Genomic DNA, 18,972 nt, shown 5'->3' on the forward strand with positions numbered 1-18,972 from the left:
CGCTACCAAGCCGCAGACACCGGCTTTCGTCTTCAGATGTCCGTCCACCAGGCTCATGATGATGAACAAAACGTAGAGACTCAGCAGAGTCCCACAAAGACACATGAGGATGCGATTAGGCTGTGATTGTCGGAGCTTCCTGGAGAATGGAACGCACAAAACTTCATGCATGACAAACTGATCATCACTTCTGTGATGGACAGGGAAAGCGATTTTGTATTTTAATTTGTTTTCATAAAACAAGGGAAGATAAGACTCGTACTACGTATACATAGGGTGCTGATTCAGGAAACACATTCCAAAACATGCACACACACAAAATACCCTGCATTCTCAGGTCAACATGGAGGACATTCCGCGGATCTTTAATTAAAATGTGTCAAATAAAGCATCTAATCAGTGTGGTAACCTTGACGGAAAGAGTGTGCGCAAGTTAGTCGACCAAGTGGCCGATGCAATGTATTCAGCTGATTCTAGCCTATGAGATAGGCTATTCATATTTAGGGTGTACACGCATAAGATTAGCATCCCTTAATTGTTAAGTGTGGTATAATCACTGTTGAGATGCCAGTGTCAGCTGGTACATTATGCTTAAAAACACAATGGTGATTTGAAGTTCACAAGAAATCATGATCAGTCGGTCGATATCGTAGGGAATAGCAACCTGTTGGCAACATAATGTAATTCTGCTTATACATGACTGAGAATAGAGGACACAGAAAATTAAACGGACGAAAGTTGACATTTACCTGTTGCTTAGATACGTCGCCAAGGTGACCATAAGACCAAAGATGGAGAAAGCGCAGCCGACGTAGGTCAGGATCTCGTACACTTTGTCCACTGTCGTGCCACCCAACTTCCGGCATGTATATCCTAAGGCAGTGTAATATTGACGAAATTAATGTAGAAATAGTTGTATGCTCATTGTGTATGTGCGTCTAAGTAAATTCATTTGAGGTATGGTATGCATATGTCAAGATTTGAAGAAAAACAAACAAACGGAACCTGACACATACAACATACAACAGCTTTCAAAAGCCACTACCACGACTGCTAGTAAAGCAGTGCCTTGGGACCTGGTAGTCCTCCTTAAAGGACAAGTTCACCTTCATAGACATGTGGCTTGAGTGAATGCAGCAATATTAGTATAACACATCAGTGAGAGTTTGAGCAAAATCGGACAATCCGTTAAAAAGTTATGAATTTTCGAAGTTTCTGCTCAGTTACGGCAGGATGAAAAGACTACTATAGCTTGTGATGTCACATGAGTACAACGATATAAAGAAAGAATAAAGAAAATTCAACATATTTCCATTTTTCTCGCATAACAAAAGAACACTCGACCTCTCTCTTTCAGAAGGCAGGGGGAATAATATTACCCTTAACATACGTCAGTAGCAAATCGAAGAAATGTGCACTTTATTCAAAAAGTAAAGTTTTGTGAAATTCTCTTTTTATTTTCCTTATATAGTTGTACGCATGTGACATCATACACTGCAGTAGTCTTCTCTTCCAGCAGTGACTGCGCATATACTTAAAATATTCGTAACTTTTGAACGGATTGTCCAATTTTCCTCAAACTTTCACTGATGTGTTCTACTAATATTGCTGCGTTTTCTCAATCCTTATGTATATGAAGGTGGACTTGTCCTTTAAGGAGCGAAATCTCAGTATCTATAGGTCAGGCATTGCCCTTTATAAAAACCAGGAGATCAAAGGGAGTCGCTGACTTTGTCTTTAAGATAACTCTCTGACTCATGATTTCACTCCATTTCATAGTGACTTTTGCACAGTAAGTAGAAGGTCAGATATAGGCAGAATGGTAGAAGTTTCATCAAAATCAAACATTTAACAGGGGATCTAATGGAACCGCAAAAATTTCCACTGAATAATCATATTGATCGCAGTTACATCATTATAATCAAGTGAGGCAAAAGATGTCATTAACTCACCACTCTTCTGTAGGTTTGTACGCAAAAATATATCAAACATTATATTTTTGGTAAATATTTTAGTCGCTACGGCTATATGTCATCATTGTCACGTCATAACAGTAAAACAACAACAACAACAAAAGAAAAGAAAGATGAGAAGGATAAGATTTGTCAAAGGTGGGAAGTGAAGATTGTGTGTAGGTCAATGAAAGACTTGTGAGGCCTTGACATTGTCGCTTTATCTAACAGTCTAATCTGGACGTGAGGTTGTCGTTGATACAACCCTCTCCTTCAACAACAAAAAAGTGACCCGTAACAATTCCAGGACTATCTCACAGAAAGAGACTTAGGCGCAACTGCCGAGACTCCTGCGACTCTAAAGACCAAAACATGGCTTGCGCTCTCACCAAGAAGGCGACTCCATGGCCTCGCCTGAGAAGTCTCCAAACAAGGTGACAGCTAAATTCGCCTGGAAGTCGCGGAGATGTCGCCGCGACGTATCCAAGACGTCTTCTCAGTCGCGGAGATGTCTCCGCGACGTCTTCGGTAGGTCGCCAATGGATCTCCGCAAAGTCACGGAGACGTCTCGGAGACGTCAAGGACAAAATTAGTCTCCGCAACTTCGCCGCAACTAAGGAGTGATCTCGGAACGTCGAGGAGACGTCTCTGCGACCAACTGGAGACTGGTAAAAGTCTCGAACATATTCAATTCTCTCGCAACCCCCGAAGACCAAACTAGCCTCGCGGAGACATCTCTGCGACCACTCCGCGATGAGCTAGATTCGAGTCGCCACCAAATCGCCTCCAAGTCTCCAAGCAAACGAGATGCCAACTTTACCTTACTTTCGATTTTGATGAGACATCTATAATTTTGTTCGTGTGACTTTAGTTGCACAGTGAGCTTACCATTAGGACTGCGAAATTTGTCAGGTGGTTGCACTCGCATTCAGAGCGTGCTTCCGAACTGGTGTTTTTCAGGGTACAGCCGGCAGTGGACCAGGAATTATCCGTGTAGTTCCAGAAGACACAGCGAGGGTTGCTTGCATTCTATAATCAGAACAAAAAGAAACAAAACAAACAAAAACGCAAGGAATAGTCGTTGCCACATTCATCTGCACTTAACATAAATGGAGCAGGTGAATTACTCGGTATTTGACTGCTGTGCAGCATATAGCATTTCACATTTCAAATAATGCCATCTTAACTTCTTGCGTTTTAAGGCTAGTATCCTGTGACGCATCACGGATCTCTCTCAAGTCAGGTTGTAAGAATGGTTTTGTGACCTCTAGTTTGGATCCACATCCGTGTCGGATAGGTTAGGATGGAAACATTTGACGGAACAGCTATTTTGATCGCAACTTAGAATACATATTGCATAAGTTGTTGATGTTGTCTCATCTCAATTCTCCAAATGATTTCTTTGAAAAAAAATATCGCAAATCATGATTACGGTCGATGATACAGCAAATAACTCCCAAATGATTATTTGTTTGTTTGTTTGTTTGTTTGTTTGTTTGTTTGTTTGTTTGTTTGTGTCATTTTCCATTTGACAAGATGGCTGGATAGCCAATATTCAGCTACACCAGCTGGTTTTCTATGGGGTCCAGTTGGACGTCATCAGGCAGACCACAGGTCACGCACCCTGATCTAAGCGATGAATGAATAAAGTGAGATCTTTCACGAGCGTGAGTTCCGGCTCTTCATTCAAAAATGTTAATCAAGCAAACTTTGTTGATAGGTTATTTTGGAGACTTGTGAGATCATGGCATCATCACTTCATCTAATTTGAATAATATGCCTATATAGTTGCTACTAGTAACTTCTATCAACACATATGAAGCCTTATGTCACTCTGTGTTTTTATGCTACTTTAATATGCAGTTGAATTGCACATTTTGCCACCGATTACTAAGTAGGCCTATTAATTCAAATATCACATTTACACAGACTTACACTTGTGTAGACAACTACTATGTCAGACGATTGTTTTGCTTGTATGCGTTAAGTTTGTTTTTGCTTGTTAATAACGACATGTTTGATTTCCTCTCCAGAATGGCGAAATTGCCACAATTTGCACGGACAAGTCTTCCTACGTTCACATCCCATGACAATTGGCGATGTACCTTCTTGTGAGTCAGGACTATTGTCACAGGAGTATCCAAGCTGCGTGATGTACCCGCCTGTTCCCCGAAGCTGGCAGCAATGACGTTGGTGTTGATCTGGCGGAAAAACTTTTGCCCAGTGTCACCCCTATTGGAGGGGACGACGAACGGTTCTGATGTGTTCTCACGCTGTACGAAAAGGGAATCGTCGTGATAGACGGTGAGGGCGATGTTCCCATCCTTGCCGTGACCGAGGACCTCGGGTGGAATGACGATGGCGGCTACTTGTACTACGTCCATCGGTGTCTCCTCGAATTCATCGATGGCGAGCTGCTTCACGTTGCTCTCAGTGAGTGCGGCAGAGACATCCCCAAATGAGCCGAAGACCAAACCAGTCTTTGCCTTTGGCGAAGAGAGGCTTAGTACCTGCAATAGAGGACATCGTTTGCATTTTCATCGATGCTGGAAAAAGCCGGATTTCGTGGAGTTTGCCTCCCTGCTGTATGTGCTAGATTCATATTTGTTTTTTTTTTGGGGGGGGGGCGGGCGGGGTCTTCTCTCATTTTTGCCTTTTCTCTAGGATCACTTTGTGAGGCAGAGATCAGCATGCAAGCTCCATCTAAGAGGAGCGAGACTAATGAATGCTTGTGATGAGCTTTACAAAATCAGTGACAGAACTTGACAAAATGTCTCCATAGGACCCAACTGCCTGAAAGAAGAAATGTGAAAGGGACAAGCAATATCTGCTAACAATTGCTCCTACACAGAGCGCACAGGATTGGTACTACCATAAGAAAAAAGAGGTGGTTTTATCCTCGACCTGAGAATAGCAAAATGCATAAGGAAACAAAAGAGAAAGGGAATAAAGGGCCGAGGGGAAATGTAAAAAAAAAAAGAGAGAAAGAAGCAGAATTAGCAAAAGGTGAATAAAAACAGAGGAATGTTATGAAGAAGGGAAGCTGAGGGGAGAGAGAAAAAAAAGCTTGATTGGTGACTCGTCGACACTACAAAAGTGAATTTTGTGGTGTTTGTCTTTTAATACTTGCCTGGACAGCAATGTTGGGCTCAACGTTTTGAAAAGTTTCATTGGCTGACACATTCAAGTTTAAAAGCACTGACTCCAGCGATTGAGTTGCAACGTTGGGGGCGTTATCCGACTCTTGAGCTTCTTCAAGCGCATCGTCATCGACGTCTGCTAGATTGTTAAGTATGGACACAACTTCTCCGGCACTCTGGATGGTACAAGTCAATGACATCAGGGCCAATTCAAGAGTTTATTCAAAATACAGGAGAGAATACTGTCAATATGTCAGATGCATTTCTTGTTTGCTATGGATTGTCTAAGCAGAGCTTTGAAAGAAACTTTAATATATCATAGGTATTCGCAATTCACAAGTCTTATCTTTGCATAGAAAAAAAAAACGTACCAAAGAGGAATGTAATGGAAATAATGTTCGGAATTCTTAATAATGGTAATGACAGCGATGAAAATAGTGAAAATGGCAATGATAATCATCATTATCATTATCATAGTTATCATCATCATCATCATCATCATCAGTAATACAGCTGTACTTAAAATAGTAAGAATTATAGTTCTAAGATGATAAAGAACTAGATATATCGCTACGGCGACTGATATGCCTCCGCCATAATGCATGGTTCTCCTAATAGGTGTATAGTACAATGTCTTGACAATGTGTGATGACAGTTTCACACAATTGGCAAAATATTAAAATGACAGGTTTGCCACAAATGTGCTGAATCTTCACTTTCCTAGAACTAGGTTCAATTGGATGAATGATTAAAATGTCAGAGTGCAGGTACATGTATTTGGGGAACTGATGATTTTCACTTGACTTTTGACCCTTTTATAAGTTAATGCATTGAGTAATTTTCAAGGTATTGAGAAAAAGTATAATTTCAGTATCAAATGGGAAAATAGCATTATCTAAACCTGGCCTTTGACCTTTGACCTCACAGTTCCAAAGAGAATCACTGTTAGGTTGAACATGCATAAATATGTAAGTTTCATGATGATACCTAGAGTTACTTTTGAGATATGGAGGAAAAAGTGCAATTCAACACTTTCACTTGACCTTTGACCTTTTGACCTTTGACCTTTTGGCAAGAAACTTCCCACAGAATGTATATCAGGTAATACATGCATACATCAAGCTAAAAAAAAAAAACCTTCAGGCATTGCATAAATATAAGGAAAGTAGTGATATTTTGAGGAGTTGACCTTGACCTTTGACCCCCTGACCTTTGAACCATGACCCCCAACTTCCCTAGATAATCACTGCCCATTGGAACAAGCATATATACTAAGTTCCATGAAGATACCTTGAACCATTTGCGAGATATGGAGAAAAACATGAATTTTCAACCTTTTTTCACAAAATAACCTGTGACCTTTGACCTTTGACCTTTGACCCCGTGACCCTAAAATCCAAACAAAGTATTATCCCCCCAGGATATACCCTCATACCAACTTTGATGTAAAACCACCACACGGTTCTTGAGATATCGACAAAAACAAAACGGGACGGACGTACGGACGGACGGACGGACGTACGTACGGACGGACGGACGGACGTACGTACGGACGGACGGACGACCCGAAAACATAATGCCTCCGGCCACTTCGTTGCGGAGGCATAAAAATGGCTACTACTACCTGTATCTGCAACGCTCTTGCTACTACTGCAACTAACAGTGGTGGTTGTATGAGCAGCAGTAGTGGGAGGAGGAGAAAAATAAGTACGATAAAGCTTGAACTGGTGATAAGGTCAGACTTTGAGTATACATTACAGAATACATTGGGAAGAGCCAGAGCGCACCTGCGTAGACGTTGTCTCCAGATAGGCAGCTTCCTTCAGAATGCCGCTGACGGCCTGCACACCGGCCGACGAGATCTCGGCAGACTCCTCGGTGATCGATGCAACCTGTGACAGCACAGCCTGGGGGTTTTCTTCCAGCGAGTGATCCTCAAGCGACTTGGTAAGGAAGTTTACACGTTGAGATACGATCGACAAACACATACATACATACATACATACATACATACATACATACATACATACATATTATGTATATTTCTACCTGAAGTGTCATTTTATGACAACATTTTAGGCAACGGAAAGAAATATATTTCGTGTATAATGTCTCTGTACATATTGTATAAGATATATCTACTGGACGTCCCAGTCAAGTTTTGAAAAGCTTATGAAGATCCACGCGAAAATGTAGACATATTCTACGTAGTAAGGCCTACAAACTATTTACATATTTGTGTATGTATGTATATGCGTAGTGTGAATAAATCAAACCAAATCAACTCAAATGTTTCCATTTACTGAAGGAATGTATCTCTTAGTTCGGGGAAAAATGGGTGTCGGTCAGATATGATGTCGTTGCTGACGAGTCGTCAAGAAAATATAAGCACACATCCTCTTCTTCGTGTAATACATGCCTGTTCTAAGTACTTGATCTGTTCGTCTGCTGTAATGTTTTTCCCGCAGTTGTCCTCCGGTTGCCACAGGCAGGCAGATATGTAGTCACCATGGCACAGAGCACGAGCAATAGGCTGTTCCGCTGTAGGACAATCATTGTTTGAGAAAATCAATTAGCGTAAACAGTTTAAAACCGACAGTAGCTGATGAAGGATCAATGTGGTACCGTGGATAAGGTTCTGCATTCTCGTTCTGTATAGTCCCATCTTTATTATCAAGTGCATGTTGGATTAAACACGGCTTACAAAAAGAAAAGATAATAGAAATATACCAACTTTGCTGGAAAGTTCATGCTTACGCTAAGTTACTCATCAATGTTTCATAAAATGAACTGAAAGCTCTGGACTTCGATTGTGCCTAACGTTTTGATTCGCGGCAAGATGTTTCAATGATTAAGAGCCAATATTTTCCTGTTTGTAAAAAAGGGTAAAATTGGCGTAACGGTGAAAGCGACCGTCTGTGGGAAATCATCGCTGGCCTAGAAGAGGCTACCTTTGGTAAATATAATCATATCATTATCATTTTTACTGCCGTGCAAGATAGAAAAAAAAAACCACTCACTAGTCGTTGCAGTGTAAGTAGAATGTAAAATCATGCATACTTTCCTTCTCTGCTTGTAAGAAAACGAAAAGAGGGACGAGGACAATGCTCGTTCTATAAGGTCATAAAGAAAAAATCCTACGATTTGGCAATTAAGCAGAATTAAATTTGCAACAACACACGATAGAGAAATGTTACTGAAGCGATATTCCCAGGGAGGTGGAAAGAGCACCCCTGTCAGTCGATGAAGAGATGGTTGCAATGTACTGTTATACTTGGTATTTATAACAATTTCCTCTGATTTAGGAGTAAATCTCACAAAAGTTTCCCTCAAGAATCGTATCAATATACAGTGACTGCTTGTATTTATGATGCACCATGAAACAGATGAGCAGCACGACTTTCCATTTTCGAGTAATTATGATAATGATAATAACAACAATGATATAAGGTTTTCAAATTCATGAAATTCTTCCCTTGAGATGTTTTAATTGCAACTGATTGACGAATTGCCGCACATCGGCGTAAATAAGCACTGAATTGATCAGTATCCGGAGATCAGGAGGTCGTAGGTTCGCATCCTGCTCGAGTATGTACGCCCATGATTTTTTTATCGTGGCTACTACTAAAACACTGAACAATTCAGTACAGTGCTTATTTACGTCGATGTACGGAAATTTGTCAATCAGTTGCAAATATAGGTTTTCCCGGCCAATTTCGCACTCTTATCAGTCCATTTGATAGGTTCATTCAATTTAGCAAAAACCCTCTTTCTTTCAAAATTGCAACTTGTGCGTTCAATTTAGCATTTCGATCAATAAAATTTGCATATGTGGCTTTCGAATTCGTAAAGAAAGGTATTTAAATGAGCTGGTACTCTACGTTCATTCAAATTCGTCATCACTCACCGAAAAGGGTATTTGAGTCATTCAATTTCGCGAATGGGCAGTCAAATTCCAAACATATTCATTCAAATTTACGTCATGTTGTTTCTTCTCTTTTTTATTTTGAAAAAGTGAAAAAATTCAAACGTGTATTTCTGAGCGACTTTTTGTTTCATCCACAAGCTGCTAGCAAAAGTATCATATTGTTGACACTGCATACCTCGCGTTGGTTGTTCAGTGTTGCCCCTTTTCTTTCATACATGTCATATAGGCCTACATGTACCAGTACTACAAATTAACTTCACCTTCTTACAATCATGACAGCACAAGTTTGATACAGACGTATATCTCAAGAAGACAGAGAAAGAATTATAGAAACATTTGAGGATCATAACCTTGACTTCCTAGAACTGGCCGACACACTCGGACACACTCGGAACAAATAAACTGTGGCCACATGCACAATCTTTGGACTGGGAGACTCAATAAGCACATTGAAAGAAAAAAAAAAGCCGGTTGCCCAAATTTCTAAAATGAATACGAAAATATGAAATGTTATGATGCTTACGAAACAATAACTATAATGTATGAAAATAAAGAAAGAACCAAAGCCTAAACATGTCTGCTAAATTGATTGCAGAACATGTTAAATTGGATGCCCAAAAATGAATTTGAATGAACGAGCGCAGCATATACGTGATCATGTGACTATATCATTCTAAATTGAATGAACGAATAGTGAAACGGTACTTGTCTTATGAATTTCAGTTGAGAAGGTGTTAATTAAAATGAGGTTAGAGGTAATTCAAATGCTCCAAAATAAATTTGAATGAAGAGATCATAAAACAGTTACTGAAATACCGAACATGTCATCTAGGCTCAATTTTGCTAAATTGAAAGCAGCAATAAGGAATTGGATTGGAAGAGGTGCGAAATTGGCCGGTAAAAACGATAATGATAATGATAACGACAATAATAATGATAATAGAAATGATAATAACAATAATGATAAATAGCAATAATAATAATAATAATAATAATAATAATCGTGAATATAATAATGCTAAAAATATTACTATTAGAAATTATAATCATCGAGTCATGTAATGAAGATGAAATAGCAGTCAAATCGTGCAGTTGCTAAATGGGTAAGTTCTTTGCTATACCTAACCCCCACCCCCAAAAAAGTAACTTACAAAATGAAAATCAAGCTAGATAAATGGGGAAAAAAGTTCTAAAGACCTAACTGACCGTTGATGGTATACCAGGGACATTTTCCGGACGAGGTGGTCCTTGAGTGAATAGGTCCGACTGGAAACACCACCGTGCCGTACGAGGAGCGCCAAGATGTCTGTAAGCAAACCTCTGTTGAAGTACACATATAATATTTTGACTTTACAATATACTGATCACTATATCGGTCAAGTTTTACCTCTTTTATGTCTTTGGTCTCTACTTTCCTTGCCTTCTCAAGGCTAAGATGTTTACGCAGATTCCTCCGCCATTGCACACGCCCTGTCTTACTTGTTAATAATCAATCTTTTGTGTCATCCTTCTTCCAGTTGTCATTATCATTCTTATAGTATCATCACTAATATCACTATCATGTGACTATCAGTCACGACACGATAAGTTATGATAATTTTGCGGTTTACAGGAGAGTCACAATATAACGGACACTTCGAAAGCAAGTCAAATCAAATTCAAGGAACACGAATTCACTTTAAATATGTTGCGCTGATAGTCATGTTTACGCGTCGTTGTGATAACAGCTGGAATTAGTCATGTTGAGTTTTGTTTAATAATCACAACGACCCTGCACAACTAACATTTACAGTTTCATTTCACATGTCTGTGTTTGAACAAATGGGGGAAAAAATGAAACAAGAGCCCCGCGGGTCCAGCGCTCACCTGAGCATCAGCACTTTGCCTTTATGGCACTCCACCTGAGGCAAACTATGTATTTAAAAGATTCTGAGATTCGGGGATTGCTGCTGGCCTCTTGGGCAACATCCTTCTAATTTTCATTGGTGATTGCCTAGGGGCCCCTGGAGGCACCATTATAATTGGTACAAACTATAACTCCTCCCTACTTTTGATTCAGCTAAGTTTGGACAAAGTCCAAAGTCTAATTGAGCCACTTGCTCGGGTAAGATACCTAGAGAAGATGTTTTTAAAGGTTTGTCAATAACAGTAGGGCTTTGGGGCGGGTATAGGGAGGGGGTATCCATGGGGTTCGTGATGGCCTTTTGTACACACATTAATTCCATCTCCCTATAGCAATACCATTTGTGGATTCTGGTAAAAAGATGTAATTTCAAGATGAAGATGAATATATAACAGCTTTATAAGATTTTGCCCTAAAATCTGTTCCCTCACCATCTTTTAAAGATTGCCTATAGGGGTGCTCCAGGGTGTCACAGTACTCATTTGTACGACTGTAATTCCATCACCCTCTGTATGATAACTTCGAAGTTTGGTAAACATTGACACTGCATTCTCAAGGAAAAGACGAAAATGAGTTAAAATTATACATAAGACACTGTAAAATTCATGAATAAATGAAATAGCCAGAGTAGTTCGAACTCTGATTAGATGGCTGATTTGTATACTCTTTCTACAAATAGAAGCTACAACCATGAAAACTTAGAATGATGATGACATTATCTCTCTGCATATTCCAGAGATAAGGAAAATGGTAAAGAAGAGGGGCATTCATAATTTAAATTTAGGAAGCAATTTGACCTTACGAAACTGACATAGAGACGGAATTCCTAATGTCAACTTATCGGGAACGTTCTAAAATTCACTGAGGATTCTTGGAAATGCGTTTTGGTCCATTATACCCATTTCTATGGATACCTATCATGGCCTTACTGCATCTTGTCTGCCACGGTACTCACCGGTGCTTCTTACGTTGATGGACGTCACATTTATCTCCAGCAAAGTGTAGTTTGCCATTTCTCTCAGCCAGTTGTGTATCGCCATACTGACGTTGGTCGGCGACAAGAGGGAGCTGTTTCCAATGTAGACGGTCATATTCACAGTGACGCTATGAATATGCCGGTGCAGTCTATTGACATGGAGAAACACTGTGCTCCCAATGTCCAATTTTCGCTCCAGTTCACTCTTTACGGTATTCTATGGAGTAATTAGCAGACGAAGCATTATTATCACTATTTGATATCCGTTTCAATGGGATATGTTCTTTCCCGATCGTTCGTTGCCTGACAAACCCGACACGGACAGGATTAATAATATAAAACAGCATAATTCACATTTCGCGAATGCAATTAAAAGCAAGCCAACAGATTAGCGCAGAGTTCGACAGTCGCACGAATATCGAGAATGTCATGACAATACATATTATGTATTGAACGTCGGTATGTAAATATGAATATTGCTCTTTGGGCATGAAGAGGAAGAAAGAAAGAAAGAAAGAAAGAGATTAAGATAGGGAGAGATAGAGAGACGTTTGATGACGTGGCCTTGACATTATTTGCGTCATCTCATGGAATCTTATTCTGTCAGTGTCATTTTTCATTTCCTAATGTTATACATTTTCTCTATAGCTCAACTCAAGGCACATAAAAAGTGTAGGCTTGATAGTACTTGATAATGTGTCATTCATTTGATATCAAATAAAATAGATTAATGAATAGAATAATATGAATCAAAAATAGTTATTGCAGTACTCCACTATCACCCTGACTTTTATGTTCAGAGTTGCAGAATTTCATCTCAAATTTGAACATGAACGTAAACCAGTATGGAATTTTGATGTTTCACGTATTTTTATTGAATAGTGATATTTTTGAAAACCAAGGACGGGAAATTGACACAAAAGGCAATAATGGCATCACTTCACAATATGTTTGATTGTACTGTGTTCATAAATATAGGTCATCAAATACTGGTTGGATTATTGTTCCCAAAGTATCAGTCTTGGGGGAATCAATTCTTTGCACATGATATGCTGGACCACATTTTAGCAATAAACAACCTACAAACATATATCTCAACTTTGAAAACTACAATTGGGATCTCAAATTAAGGATCTTAAATTTCATATCTTTGTATAAGCATATGATTAGACAAAGCAAAAGTCTCACCTATCATTAACTTTATTAATGGTATATTTTTGGTTGAGATGGGGCTTTACGTTTCCAAATTTTTCGTGAGATAATGAGAAACCTTTTATCAAATATGAAAGATCATGCAATTCTAAGAGGAATTCAAAGTTTATTTGATGAAAATTGGTTTTGAAATGGCTGAGATGTTCAGAACAAAGAGATCCTAACCAAAGATGGGACCCACCTTTTATTAGGATCGCTTTGTTTTACTCTGTTTTTGATATCTCAGCCATTTCAAAACCGATTTTCATCAAATAAACTTTCTCTTAAATTCCTTTTAGAATTGTATGTTCTGTTACATTTCATAAGTGGTTTCCTGGTATCTCACAAAAAGTTACAAGCTCAATCCTCGTCTCAACCAATAATATACCATCCCATTAACATATAATTATTACTACTAAAATCATCACTGTTTTTAATACTACTATTGTTATCATTATCATTATTCACAATATTATCATTATAATGCCTATATTGTACATGTCCTCGACGACAACTGAGTTACTAGTACGGTGTACTTCAAGTTTGAAAAGTTTGATGGGTTCGTCAATTTAGGAAGGTGGTAAAAATACCTGTCATCTCCCAAGTCAAATCAATAAGTGAGTTGCACTTACGCTCGTGAGATTCCTAACAATGTTTTTATAATCTTCCGATTCCGGGTCAACGAGAGATGGCGTAAACATACGTAGGAGTTTCATTGTGATGGGAAACGTCATCAGGCCTGTGAAGATGATAAAAATGTGAAATGAATCAAGGATATGATACCATGCAGGTATTGAAATATGTAATAAAGGAAGCCAGTGTGCTTGTTACAAGCAGCCTCCATGATGTGACTAGTTAAGGTCTAATCTCGATCACTCATTCATTTACATATTATTCCAACAATATTGTAAAGCTTCTTATATCCTTAAACTACGACTAATATGTCATCCCAATGGTATTACTAATTGGAAAGCGCTACTGAAATCACATGATAAGATTTGTAAAAAAAAAAGACTTGGTAGTTACTGGGTTTACGCGTTTGTATTTTTTGCATTTGTTTCAATCACATCGAATGCAGTGGACGTGTGGAGAATTTTTTTATTCAATTCAATTCCTTTTTCCCTCTCACTTGTTTACATTTTGTTCACATTTGGGGCATACAGGGACTATTGACTTTGAAACATGATTAAAATGGTTATAATATTGCATTGAGATGAGTTTTTTTTCCTTTACCAGTTATCCTGACAAGGGCTTGGTCAGATTCGACTCGTTGCCCGTCTGCAGTTGTGCCAACGCATCGATAGTAACCCTGGTCTTGCGGCGCTACGTGCTCAATCACTAACGATTCTCTGTCGGCTGTATCTGGAAGCTCCAGCGAGCCCTTCTGCCAGTGGAAGCGGACAACGCCTTCGAAAGAACACTGAAGCTCAACTCGCACATGTACGTCGTCGACCGGAGTGGAAATAGGGTGCTTTGTGACCTTTGGGATTCCTGTAATGCAACCAGATTTGACGGAATATCATATCGAGATCTGTACAAGGTAGCCAATGAACGTATCTATCTTATGCTGTTGTAAAGGTTTCCATTTGAAGTCATTACACTTCTGTCTCTCTCCTCTCTCTTCAGGGCAGGATGATGGGGAGAGCTGCATTGTGCATTGAATATTGCATCACAACTGTGTTTACAAAATGTCTCGATAAGGACTATAATCCTCACAACAAGGACACAAGAGCAATGTGTAGATTGCTCCATCTCAGCATTTAAATTGAAGATCGATCGGTAACTTATAAGGAACTTTCTCAGCCTATCTTGTGCGTACATCTTCTAGCAAGACTATTTTACTCAAATTCTCCTCTTGGACCCCGGTGTACGAACGGATACTTGGCAATGCTATGGTAATGATACTGACAAGAATTTCTGCAAGCACAGTCGTGTACTGAAGAGGCTACCCTGAGATGACATGATCATCATTGCTACATAATGTAGTATAATCTATTGTCGGGATTTACCATCTCGGGCCACTGGAATGGTGCACGTTCCACCAGCAAACGACCCGGTGCAAATACATTCGTCGGTGGATGGCAGGCAGGTGGCACCATTCGCGCAAGGGTTGGAGGCGCAGAATCCAGTCACTGAAGTGGGAGACAAAGGAGATGTGCAACTACATAAAAAGGGGTGCAACCCAGTGGCTAGCTGGTGTACAATGTATTTCCTTTCAAGAACTTTCATGAAGCGTTTTATCAGATATTTTTCTTACAAACTGTCATAAGCTTCTGACCCGCATCTGGGAGGTTTCACAAAGCTGTTCTTAAAGTTACGAACGACTACAGAACGACTGGTGATCAAGTTCTTGTGCTGAATTATTGAAATTCTGATAAATATAGCACATTAGAACTGATCACCAGTCGTTCTTTTGTCGTTCGTAACTTTAAGAACAGCTTTATGAAACACCCCCCTGGTCGGCTGAGAGGAAATTTGTCGGACAAAACATTTCATGAAATGCCCCCCTGGTAGTCAATTGATGTTTGGTCTAAAGATATGTTACGTTATAATTACACAAAGTTTGAGTTTGAGTCTTTATCTATTTCACGTGGATACAAGGCAAGAGAGTGAATTCTTTGAAATACGCAACTACGATACTGACGGCTTTAAATCCCCTCCGAATGGGTGGGCAACGAGTATGACATGCCCTTTCGGGCGGACGTCCACTTGGGCGCGGACAAGCCCAGGAAGGGTTGCGGAAGTAAATTCTGTCATTTCGGCATCGTGTCCGCGTCAGACGCGGAATAAGTGTGTGAATCGGCTTGTCCTGGGACAGTCCTAGGAATGTCCGCGGACTGACTGCGGACATTCCTAGGAGTCACTCCGGAAGAGCGCGAAATACCTCGGAATATGCTAATCGTAGCCGGGCAGCACGGAAACATCTAGGATTACACCAGGAATGAACGCGGACAATCAGGATGCCTTCCGGACAACATAAGTTAGGCATGCGGACAAACTGCGGACAATACCAGGAAAATGGAAAGGTATAAATTTGGCGCTGACTTTGACTTTTCCTCATTTGACTGCTAGCCGTCATTGATGCTCCTTGTTGTGATTCCGCAGTAGCTGCTGATATTATATTCATATGATTGGTCAATATTATTTTACAAATGTGACCACCTAAAGTCGAAGCCAATAGGATTGTCTGCATGTCGGCTGACGACTATTTTTTTTTTTTATTTGTCTCATCTGGGAGAACAATCTTTTCTCTGCCTACAGTCACATGGATGATATTCGCAAACTTTTTGAACCACATATATACATATATAAATATATATATATATATATATATATATATATATATTTATTTATTTATTTATTTATTTATTCCCTTTTTTTAGACCAGTGCTTTATCCATCGTGAAGTATATACACATGTTTTGTCTGATACTTCTGCAGAGCATGCCAAAACGATCCTAATCATTAAATTTGTTTTTCTTTCTCTCATTTTTACCCTTGTGCATCTCTAACTCTCTCTTATTTTGATCACTTGTGAACATTTTGCAATGATTCAAGTCCGAGAGGTTTTTTTTTTCATACTGAGAGCTTACTAGCCTATTGTCAATGAAGTGTAAAAATGGGGAAATATTTGTAACCTACTTTAATTTTCTTTTTTTTTTTTTGGAGGGGGGGGGTTCGGCTGGGCTGTCAAATTGGACAATCGAGTTTATTTGCAACTAAAAAAAAGACAAGATAAAATTGTTATAGGTAATAGCAGCTACGAAAATCATTCAGGTAAAGAATATTTCTGAAATGATTTGTGATGCTTAGAGTGTACTTAAATATAAACACTCAGCAAAAAAGAAAGAAAGAAAGAAAGAAATTAAACACTTTTTCGAGTTCATAATTTATTGCTTTTTCTCTCATTTCACTTGAATTTTTGATTTGACAGAAAATTCTTCATTTTCCTCCATTATCTTTAGCTTTCATAGTTATTTTGGGCTTCAAAGATATAACATTGTAATGAGACCACAGGTATATTTTTGCAATTGAATTCATGCTTTTTATTGTGATGAATTTGTCTTTTGTTCTAATATATTGTATTATTAGAGAGCATTTACGTATGAATAACAACTTGTTCATGTTTATATGATACATTAACATTTAGCCAAAAATTCTATTATTTTTTTCTGAGTGTATTTCCACCTACTTTTGTGATTTTTCAGCTGGGCTGTCACATGGGACAACCTAGTTTGTTTGCAAATAAAATAAGAAAACAACATAAAGGAAAATGTACCATCGTAAGTAATGGGAACCATGAAAGTCACTCAGATGAAAAATAATTTCTGAAAAGATCAAATCGACATAAATTTACTAGGAGGTTAGGGGGGCTGATTTCACTTCTTTCTGGTTGCTATTGGCGCAGTCTCTATTACCTTCTTCTTTGCCTTCTGGGACCGGGAACTCCTTAGATTTACCTGTTCTTCATCACTAGACGAAAGGTGTGCTTGTGATGGGGATATTTGCATGGGGGCGTCGCCTCCCTTCTTGCTCTTTTTGCGTTTCATTGAAATGACGCTCGTGGAAAGTGTCGACACTTTCGTGTCTGGATCACAAAATTTCCGCATCGGTTCCGGACACTTGCATATATAGATCCGCATCGGCTCCGCGATGTCCTAAAACATTCCTGGTGTCTTCCGCCTTCATTCGCGAAGCTTCCCCACACCGCGGGATTCTTTCCGGAGCGTGTGCGGAAGGAGTGGAATGGTTCCGGACAAGCGGGACATCCTCAGGACATCGTCAGGACAAGTCGCCGAAGGTGTCAGGAAGTTCATTTCCTCGTCCAAATTTTGGTCTCGATCAAAATTTGGACGCGGAAATTTTTCTCTCTCCCGAAGGTGCGGAAACGCCCGGACATGTTTAGGACAGTGAGCGGACACGTTCAGGAACGTGCAGACAGGTTGCCGAAGGAGTGCGGAATACCAAATTTGCATTCCGGGTCTTGTCCGGGTCTTGTCCGCGCCCTAGTGGACGCCTGGTCTTATAAGGACGTTTAATTGTGCCGCTGCCAGTGTACTCTAATCGAGGAAGTCACGATTAAGGTCTCGGAAAGTTCTATCAAGATCTCGTGAAGTTCTATTCACTAAGCCATAACAGATTTTATTTTTTTCACCAGGAACAAAGGAAGAATAGGTGATAACATTTAAGTGTTACTGTGTCGACGCTATCAGAACATAAGAACAAAAAACGCCCCACCATTTTCCTCTACATATCTACCTGAATATTGATTCATTTAGCTTGAATACTTCTTTATCCACAGCATGAGTGCAATCTTTACTTGCCGACTATTGATAACAGAAACATGTAGACGATTAATTCAAGTGTATGAAATCGATACATTACCTCGATTCTAAAGTTGATCCCTTCTTAGGTCACATTCTTGTCAGATTTGTGTGAAAATTTGATATTAAAGGCATCAATGTTCAAACAAGGCTACTCAGAATATAATCTAATTTCGTTTGCGTTATAGTACATGAAAAGATGGTCAAAATACAAATCAGCACAAGTTAGGATCGTTTGTTTTCTGTGGGATCATCGAATTCTTGTTCTTTATTCATTGCGGATTTTTTCGTAAGTGTTTTCATTCAAGCTGAAATACCTGTTTGGCATCGTTCTCCGGACCAGCCCCGAGAACAGTTGCAGAAGAAATTGTTGTGGAGATTCTCACAGCTCCCACCGTTGAGACAGGGTTCCGACATGCATTCATCAAAGTCTGAAAAATAACGATCAAAATGGAAGGAAATCTTTTCTACATATCATATCGGCTTTACCTGTTGATTCCGCACACATTAAGTTAGCTTTGAAATATGTTAATATAGTAGCAAATGTTATCGAAAATTC

General features: G+C 39.3%; 1 protein-coding gene across 1 annotated transcript; it reads right to left on the bottom strand.

Moving 5' to 3' along the window:
- Position 1: 1 nt before the first annotated feature.
- LOC139716294 (adhesion G-protein coupled receptor G7-like) lies at positions 2-18,762 on the bottom strand. Its single transcript, XM_071627858.1, has 13 exons — positions 18,731-18,762; positions 15,100-15,222; positions 14,324-14,581; positions 13,723-13,829; positions 11,879-12,116; positions 10,227-10,340; positions 7,512-7,633; positions 6,880-7,035; positions 5,083-5,268; positions 4,058-4,462; positions 2,841-2,981; positions 750-873; positions 2-139 (listed from the first exon to the last, which is right to left on the bottom strand). The coding sequence occupies exons 4-12, from the start codon at positions 13,822-13,824 to the stop codon at positions 817-819; spliced, it is 1,521 nt and encodes a 506-aa protein (XP_071483959.1). The 5' UTR covers positions 13,825-13,829; positions 14,324-14,581; positions 15,100-15,222; positions 18,731-18,762; the 3' UTR covers positions 2-139; positions 750-816.
- Between the last annotated feature and the right edge of the window lie 210 nt (positions 18,763-18,972).

This window comes from Diadema antillarum, unplaced genomic scaffold, assembly GCF_040938485.1.
Source record: "Diadema antillarum isolate AM-2024a unplaced genomic scaffold, OU_Dant_1.0 scf00000063, whole genome shotgun sequence".
Taxonomy (NCBI): Eukaryota; Metazoa; Echinodermata; class Echinoidea; order Diadematoida; family Diadematidae; genus Diadema; species Diadema antillarum.